The following is a 9,070-nucleotide window of genomic DNA, read 5'->3' as shown; positions in this document are numbered from 1 at the left end:
TTGACGCGAGGCCGTACATCTGCGCGCTATGCAAAAAGAAAGCTTCGAAAGAAACACGAATATCTTTCTACCGGTAAGTTCGTGGATGGTTAAAGTTCATGAAACTGCTTTGATTGTATAATTATATTCGTGAAATCGAAGGCAGTTGGTAACCATGTGTGGGACCCCGAGGGTCTGCCTGCATGCTCCGCCGCTTGCGGCAGCCAGAATGCATGGGAAAATGTCGGACGTCGGCAAGTGGACGTCGGACCTTTTCCTCTAGAGTGGTTAGTATGTATGATCTCTATGGCTGCGGCGGCTGCAGCAGATCGTGAGCGCGCGAATAATGTTTAAACAGATGCACTGGCCAAATGGACAACCTTCGTGAATATGTGAAGTTTCTAGACAAGTTTTCATGGATCTACAATGTACACATGACACGGCTACTGTTGGATGGCACACTGGAAAGGATTCCTTTGGAGGTACGGTTGGCGTGGGATTTAAAAAGAGATTTAAAAATGTCCGCGTGCACATTGATGTGAATGGTTGGTATTCCCGTTGGTAGTACCAAATTTTGTAGTACGTTTGGTTGGTACCGTGTCCACTGCCTTTAGCCACTGATGACTGATCTGCAAAGAAAGCTCATTGATGCTAGCCTCACTACCACGCTGTGTAGCCCTGATCATGTTCCCTGTTGAAACCACGACCGACTTAGTTGAAACGTATTCAGAATTTCAGATACGGACTTTCACTCGTCCAGCACGTAATTGCGTTTTTCTAGGATATTAAGCAATTCAAGAGTGACTTGCACCCGGGGAGGTCTCGCTCGGTTGTCTGCCTCTGCTATAAAGATGCATAACAGATTAAGTTGTTCTCGCCTCTGCCGCATATGCTGTCATAGCAAGCGACATATTTTGCGAAGTCACGCTTTACAAGATTACAGCAGCCTTGGCTGCGCCTTTATTTTTTATTATTTTTTCGTGCAGTGGATTCACCACATCAGTGCACTGTCCACGCAAGAGCTTGGAGAGGTTCCATATGGGCTCATAAAGGCAAGTTCTGCTACTGCGCATTTGCAATGAATTCAGCAAACCTAAATGTTTGGTAAGTTCACTACGGTACTGTATAAAATGAACGGCCTTGAAGGCTGGTTCACCTATTTGCATCTGACTGTGTTCAACGTTACCAGAATTAGGTTGGAAAACTGCCATAGAGCCTGCATTGAAAAAGTGGCTCCGATCCGTACTCGAGAGCCGAACTAAAGGCAATTGCAACACCGCCATTTCTCCTGCGGCGGCGGCTACCACTCCGGGAACTGCGTGGCTGCACGCATTGGTTCAGGTCGAGTCACGCATGCTCTGGTGGCGCCATCTCAAACTGCCATTTTACAGTACCTATATAAATCAACTTTCATGTTTTGACTCATCGCTATATAAAGGGTGGTGCTGTTGTCGTATCCAGTTCGGTCTCTGTGGACGCGAGCGGTTTGGGCTAGAAGGGCGAGTTTCCCAACTGAGTGTTCTAGTAAAATTGACTTTGTTTGAGTGTGGTGCATTCTCTCATAACTGCTGAAAACTGAAGCCCTTAGATAAAATTCATGTCTTGCATTTCTTACAAGTACCAACAACCATTGTTATGCCAACACGCGAGAAACGTGCCACAAGCGAGTACAATGCCACCCGTTGCTTCCAAGGGCTGCACGGGGCACGCGCCTCAAGCTCTGGTGCACGCGTCACTATACTTGTAGAACAAATACAAACACATCAATGGGCTTTACCTCAACGAAAGAACACACGGTACGGGCTACCCCACCATCTGTGGGGTAGCCCTGAAATTGCATATAACTAGCCCGGAGGTTTCGGAGTACTTGCGAGATCCAATCTGCCCACCATCTGTGAGAAATGGTCAGTTATAACATTGTCAGAATTATTTCAAGTGCACAGCGCATGCGCACTGGGTGTGTGTAGAACTTTTGCACAGGCGAAGTTCGATGCCTCAAGCTGCTCGGGGGACCCAAAGCGTTGGGGCCCCCTATTCTAGAACTCTCTAATGATGCGTAAAAGGTTAAAAAAATATTGACACCAATCGAAAGAATTCTAGAGTGTGTGCCAGCAAGTTGGGCAGTTGAAAGGAAATGTGACGCACTTGAGTACAACCGCAGAGGCAGGAAACTTCTGGAGGTGACTGAGGCCACCAGAGGTGAAGCCAAAAGTGTGGAGGGACATGCCCCCAGTGATGACCAAAACCAAGAGAGGCTAGAGTGCCAAGTGAGCACCTCTCCTTTTCATCCAATGGCGTTTCTTGGTTTTGCTCTTCGTTGGGGGCGTGTCCCTCCAAACTAATGGCTTCGCCTCTGATGGCCTCATGTTGCCTCCAGAGGCATTCTACCTCCATGGGTACAACAAAAAAGCTCAAACGTGTGCACCTGCCCTTAGCCTTACAGCGTCTGCTGCCCCAAACAATGTTTTGCCCAAACTGCCACCCTGCCCATGCAGGAAGACTGGCCGACCACACTGCGCGAGTTTGTGCGCCAGGCGGTGGAGCTGGGTGAGGTGCGATTTCGACCACTGGGGCCGTCTGTACCCATGGAACTACCGGGGTTGCTGAGCAGGGGCATGACCCCGCAGAAGCAGCGGGAGGTGCCGGGACTGGCTGCCCTGGTGGCGGACGTCTGCAGGCAGGCACGGTGCACCAGCGTGCTGGACGTCGGTTCTGGCCTAGTGCGTGGCATTGGCACAGTCGCACGTGCAGTTGGTTTTCTGGCATTTGTAAGATTGAGTCAAATTCGTACGGCAGAAGCTTCGCACCCTGACGCCCGAGAGAGACAGGGAGTCCGCCCTTGTTCGAAAGTCTCAACGTGGTTCATTGTTTGAGGAGTGCACGTTACCGCAATATACCAAGCGAGCACTTATGCCAAAGTTGTAGGCAGTCGGAATGAATAGGGTTGGGCACTCATTAGGCCCAAGAGCAGCAAAGCGAAAGCGTGTGGTAGCGCAGGCCCTCGTTTGATCCAATGGAACTGTATAGGAGTGGGATAGAGGCACTGTGGAACCCCTCATTTATAAAGCGGCCGTACCACTCTTACTAAGCATTCTTTGGACCAGCGCTCTAGCGTCAAGCTTCGCTGCTTTGTGCTGGAGCACGCACATAACGCCTCACCACTTTGCGTCGGCTTCTTGGAGATGCAGGTGACACAAAGAAGCATCCCGGTTAACTCGGCGGGCTTGGAAGTTTGCTGGGGTGGGTGCTCGATATGTGCTTTGCCTATATTTCAGATGTTTCAAAAGTAGGGTCCCAGCACTTGTTGCGACATAGGCGTATGCTTGGTATCTTGCGGTATGTGTAAAATGTAATTGCATAAAAAAAACATCATTACGTGAAAAATAAAAAAAAATTGCATGAAATACATATAGTTATAGATCATAAAAAGAATTATATGAAGTACACAATATGCATGGAAAATAATTTTATGAAATGGGCATTGAACAGGAAAATAATTGCATCAAGTACACATTACCATAAAAACTCGAGCAAGTGCCCGCTCAAAATTTGGAGATAATCACGTAAAACTGGGGGATGGGCGCTCCTTAGGTCAACAATATGTAAAGATATGTCCTTTGTGTATTTCCCCAATGTTACAGAATTGAGGGTTTGGCACTTATTGTAGGATGGGCGGCTGCTCGGTATTTTATGGTATAGTGCAGGGGTGGCCAGGTTAACCCGACCTAAGAGCCGCAAACAAAACCACAAAACTTCCAAGAGCCGCAAACTTTTGTTCAGAGAAATAACCGAAAATTGAACTAGTTTAAATCTGTCCAAGCCAAAAGCAGTCCAACTGTACGTAACACAGCAGTAGCACAAGACTACCAAACCGCAACATGTCTTTCAATTTAAAACGCATTTCATTTATCTTTTGGGGGAAGTGCGGGGGGTAGGGGAGGGAGCCGCGAGCCGCACTTTAACACACGAAGAGCCGCATGCGGCTCAGGAGCCGCAGCTTGGCCACCTCTGGTATAGTGCATAAAAAGACATTCCATGAAAATGCACTACAGTAGTAATGTGCCGGGCAAAGAACTATACACAAAGTTTTTCTGAAACTGAATGTGCTTTGATGATGTATGCGGTTGCCTATAGAGGACCACATCTTTGGCATGAGTGACAGAGTGAGTACCTATTAGACTAAACGAAGGTCGTTGTATGCCCTGTCACTGTGCCACATCTATAGTCTCATGGGGCCAAGTTCAGAGTCAAATTCTTAGCAGTTTTTTAGGGTTTCATTAGTGCTGTGGTTGTTAAAAATATACTAGATTATTTTTTTCCTAGTTTCTGACTTTTGAGGGAAAATATCACATAGCAATGTGCATGTACACTGTGACCACCCTGAGGACAGAGCTTGGTTTCGAAAACCACCATACTTAAGAGAGTGTGCCTGTCTCCTACCCAACCTGCTAATATACATATAGTGACACAGAATTAATCCAGTGGATCAGCATCATCAATTTTACAAAACAAATGGGGATCTCATCAAAGAAGCTGAAGATAGCAGTCAAATCTAGAAAAATATTTGACCTAAAAAAGAGTTATAGTATAAAATATAATCTTTAAAGAATGGCATGTTTTTGCTTAACTACAAAGGGCTATTACTAGTACATACTATTTTTTTTGTATCTGCCTTCCACTTTTTTTGTGATTCATCTGCACCAAACATACATTTTTTACTTGCTGTTGACAAAGCCAGCCTAATTTCTTACTCTTGGGTCGTGAAATTGACCAGATTGCATTAAGAGCATTTAGTATTTAGGAATGTCATATTTCCCTTATGCAGCCATGTCAGTAAGGTTCAGATTGAGCATGGTCAAAACCCTACCACATCATAAATCAAGTGAGGTTCAAGTCACACCAGGCAGAGCCCACGACATAACATAAATTACAAAGTAAGTACTCGACCAAAATTAGAAAATAATGAAATATTAACTTTTTAGCTCTGACAGCAGAAAAGCAGAAGAGGTAAATTGTAGGGTAGACCTTTATTTGATCTGACAGAACAGCATAGGGGTCTAGCAAAACCCCCAATCTTTAAAGCAGCCGGTGCACATGCATAATGCTTCACTGCCTTGCACCGTGACATCTTGGAGAAGCAGCTGACATGAAGGAATTCCTCTTGTTGGCTCGGCAGTTTCGAAAATATGCCGGGGGTGGGCATTTTATGTATACTTTGAGTATGGTATTTCAAGGTGAGCTTATTGCAACATGGGCACATGTTCGGTATTTTATGGCACGTTCTAAACAAGATGTCAGTCACCATGTGTGTATCATTTGACCAGTAGATATTTGTGGGCAGTTGGAAGCCCTCCATTTTTCATGGCTAATGTGCTGTCACTAAAATGAGCATCGTGCAGGTTTTTAGTTCTGTGGTCAATGCATCCACGTTTCTCTGAAAACTTTCTACAAAACAAGGGTTTGAGTTTTTCCGGCATACCAGGGTCCCATATATCTTGTATCGGCTTTCTTTTCAATTTCGTGTAAAGTGTTAGTCACAAACAGTGGCACTGTTTCTTTCAGGGTTACTTGGCTCAAGTTCTTCATCACAGTTACGGGTTCAGAGTTATTGGCTTGGACTGCGAGCCTTCCCACTTGGAGAAGGCCAACAACCGCTTGAAACTTTGTAAGTATACGTAAAAGCTCATGGCTACCCATTTGCTATGATGTGCTCAATTTTAAAATGTAATGTATTCATCTAAAAAAAATATTGAGCTTCCTAGGAAGGTTTTCTTTGAAGGATTTTGGAATTCTATCTTTAGCGTCCCTCTAAAATCATGCTTGGCATTTCTCCTCTAGCTGGCTGCAGCAAGAACATTCACTACCACACTCTGAAGATTGACGACAGTATGCAGTCAGTTGCCAGTGTTGGATCACTTCTGAAGAGTTGTCCCCCACACGTGGAGTGCAGCTGCGGACCGCAAGAGACAATGCACAGGAAGTTCAACGGTGCTCACATGTTCCTCTGAATTGCTGTGCTTTAGAAGGTGGTTCTTTTTTTGTGCATATTTTGGACCAGTACAAAGTGAAAAGAGAAGCTGTTGCAGTGGCAACGACATATCTTGACAGCAGTCTCGAATGACGGCTCATGGTTTGTAGGCACTCTATCACAAACTGTTTGGTGTAACACCGTCAGGTGCACAGTACACAAACATATACGATAGTCACCCAGTCTAAATATGAATTGTTTATTTTTGGGTTTATTTTGTTCAGTGAATTGTGTAGTAATTTGGGGCAGGCATCCGTCTCACCAGATGCTATTTTGTCTAATGTCGTTTGAGAAGCATCAATTTCTTCTTGGTGAGGAGAGATTTCTAAGCCACTGTTTTGTAGACAGTCTATGCAGTCCCTCTCGGGAGGTGGCACTACTGTACCAACAAGCGATAATAATAATCCCTTTCGCTGTGGTTAGACCGGTTACCTGAAAAGCCAATTTCCCTAAAAGTCTAGCATAGGGTATCTCCAAGCAACATTTATGCATATGCAATGAGCGGGTATGCCGACTTGTTTCCAGAGGGCCAGTTTGTCATGGTGGCACTTCATGCCTGTGGAAGATTGACACCCACCATGGTGTATCACTTCTGCCACCTGGAGCAGATCTGCGCCGTCGTCTGCATCGGCTGCTGCTATCACAAAGGTTGGCCCGTCCCTACTAGCTCCCTGTCGAATATTCCAACCTTGTCAACAAGTGTACTGTCTCGCATGTGCAAATAGGTGGGCAACATAGTTGGTTCTTGAACGCTTGATGACTACATGGAGTGTCAGCTGCGATTTTCTTCCTGATTTGGCAGAGTTTGGAAGTGCTGTATCAGTCCGTGCTCAAGGCCTTTAAGTTTCCCTAAACTTCAAAATGAACCAAATAACCACTGTTGTAGATTTGCAGGTAGCGAGGCGTTCGCCCCATTTGGTGGCCAAACCTGCCTCCACATGAACAGTGGTGCTTCTAAAAGTGTATTCTAAGATTGTCTTGTCATAGCAATAACTGTATATACAGGGTGTTTCACGAAAGTAGGACAAATTCTATACTGCAAAAACTACACGTCGTAAGAAAAAAGGCTTGTGTCGTTTGTGTCCTGGGCCAGGGGCCTATGTAGGAAAATTAGTAAAGTCCGGCATAATTAGGTTGTTAATTATTTTTGCGTAAATAACTTTTTTAATATTGCGTTTAAGGGCATGGTTTCAATTGACAGCGCAGAAGAGGTTGGTTGCACTATTTCTCCGTGGGGCGCGGTGTCGCCGGGGCCGAGATGCGCTCCAATAGCAAACCCAAACTTGAAAACCCGTCGAATTTGTGCGGTTTGTCAGAAAATCGAAAAATGCTCCGCGTGCCATTTTATCGTGCAATTTGCCGATTTAAGTGTTTTTTGATGATGCTGAGCAATTTTCTAATTGAAACCATGCCCTTATACCCAATATTAAAAAAGTTAATTATGCAAAAATAATTAATAATCTAATTATCTTAGACTTTAATAATTTTCCTAAATAGGCCCTTGGCCCAGGACCAAAATGACACAAGCCTTTTTTTTCTTGCGACACATGGTTTTCTCAATATCGAATTTGTCCACCTTTCGTGAAACACCCTGTATATGCCACAAGCATTCTAAAAACCCAAATAACAATCATGCTTGGCCTTTTTTCTTCCATTAAAAACTATACTCACCCCTTTTTTTCAAGGATACATTTTAGAAAAAGGGTGCGTCACTGTCTAGTTACACCTTTAATTGGGTAGAAAGGCCATGCATGATCACAATATTTTTCTTTCTGAGGACACCAAGGGCATAGGTTGAATTATCGCTATAAAAAGACCAACTCAAAGTCCACTTTCGTGCCCTTTCAAACACGAGGTCCTTCCTCCAGATTGACACCATTATGGACTCAGGTGTGGGATAACAAAGAGGAACGTCGATGCAGGTGCCCCTTGGTTTCCCCTGAGTACTGCACTGGGACAGCTGTTGAGTCAAGGGCAGCTGGGTGGTGTCCCAGGCAGACTGCAGGGGCTGCGCCTGGCCTGCCAGGGGACACGGCAGTCTTGGAGAGATCGCTCCGGCCCCCAGCGGCAGGCACAGTCCAGGCACGTCCTCTACAGGGCATTGCTCGAGCGCACATTGCAGAAAGGTCGGTGCAGCGGCAGACTTGATTGCAGCCGTCGCATGCACACAAGTGTATCTGTCCTTGCTTTTTTATTCGGACTGCCGTTGCGCCGATGTGCTGCGTCAAACGTTCAACCCGTCTTCACCTTATATTACCTACTCGTAATCCAAAAGCGGCACACCTATGCGGCAAGTTTCTATATTCACTTTGACAGCTATGTCTTCGTGTTTCAGAAGCAGTGTGCAGGACTTGGAAATAATTGTGTAAGCGTTTAGTGAACAAGATGTCGAATGTGCCTAACTACCACCTGCTTGTCACCGATACAACTGAGAAAGTAAGACCAGAAATAGGGTAGGTTTCTTTAGTGTGGTACAGTAACTCCTCCTCTCCCAGCTGCACAAAATGCGACACAGAATGAACAGGTGAAAGCTGCTTTTCACCCCTTGCCTCCTAGTAACAAGCGTCACTTGTGCCATCCTTTATGGAACATAAAGCCCGACCACGAGTGTGACTGGTGCGTCTGTTTTGGTGCTTATTTAGCACGCTCTCTGTCAGATGGCAAAACCATCCCTGCTGCTCCATGTACCTTGCACTGTTTGCTTTGCTGTTTGACAGAAAGAGAACGCTCTAGTTTGCCAAAAAAAGAAAAAGTAGTCGCTTGTAAGCGTTTGCGTTAAAACAAGTTGGCTTTGGTGCAGAGGTCCATTTAAGCCACCAAAAAAATGCAAAATCTTTTTTTTTTTTTTTTTAAGTGATATAATGCTTTGGGCATATGTGACAACGAAAATCCTTCATTCAGCCTTTCTGAATTTTTGTAATTGGACAATAATTTGATGGACAGTGACAAGAGTAATGAAAACGATATAAATCGTGCAAGTGTTCAATCAACTTCGGCGTCTGCACGTCTGGGGGACTTGGACCAGAAGTCCCGATTCAGAGCGAGATACCACACCTGGAAGTG

At 45.2% G+C, this 9,070-nt stretch overlaps 1 protein-coding gene across 3 annotated transcripts in view; it reads left to right on the top strand.

Moving 5' to 3' along the window:
- Positions 1-280: 280 nt before the first annotated feature.
- LOC120837978 (protein RRNAD1) overlaps positions 281-9,070 on the top strand; it is an 11,316-nt gene continuing 2,526 nt past the window's right edge. The window contains exons 1-7 of one of the 3 annotated variants that reach the window (XM_040207663.3): positions 281-461; positions 966-1,031; positions 2,475-2,699; positions 5,542-5,644; positions 5,818-5,967; positions 6,533-6,655; positions 7,930-8,133. In XM_040207663.3, coding sequence (XP_040063597.1) covers positions 351-461; positions 966-1,031; positions 2,475-2,699; positions 5,542-5,644; positions 5,818-5,967; positions 6,533-6,655; positions 7,930-8,133 — 982 coding nt within the window. In that variant the 5' untranslated portion in view covers positions 281-350. The remainder of the gene's footprint in view (positions 462-965; positions 1,032-2,474; positions 2,700-5,541; positions 5,645-5,817; positions 5,968-6,532; positions 6,656-7,929; positions 8,134-9,070) is intronic. The other 2 variants (XM_042289192.1, XM_042289195.1) reach the window with 2 other exon arrangements.

The sequence above is a fragment of the Ixodes scapularis genome, unplaced genomic scaffold (genome assembly GCF_016920785.2).
Source record: "Ixodes scapularis isolate PalLabHiFi unplaced genomic scaffold, ASM1692078v2 PGA_scaffold0__279_contigs__length_252992795, whole genome shotgun sequence".
NCBI classification, from domain to species: Eukaryota; Metazoa; Arthropoda; class Arachnida; order Ixodida; family Ixodidae; genus Ixodes; species Ixodes scapularis.
This window is presented reverse-complemented; position numbering and strand designations above follow the sequence as displayed.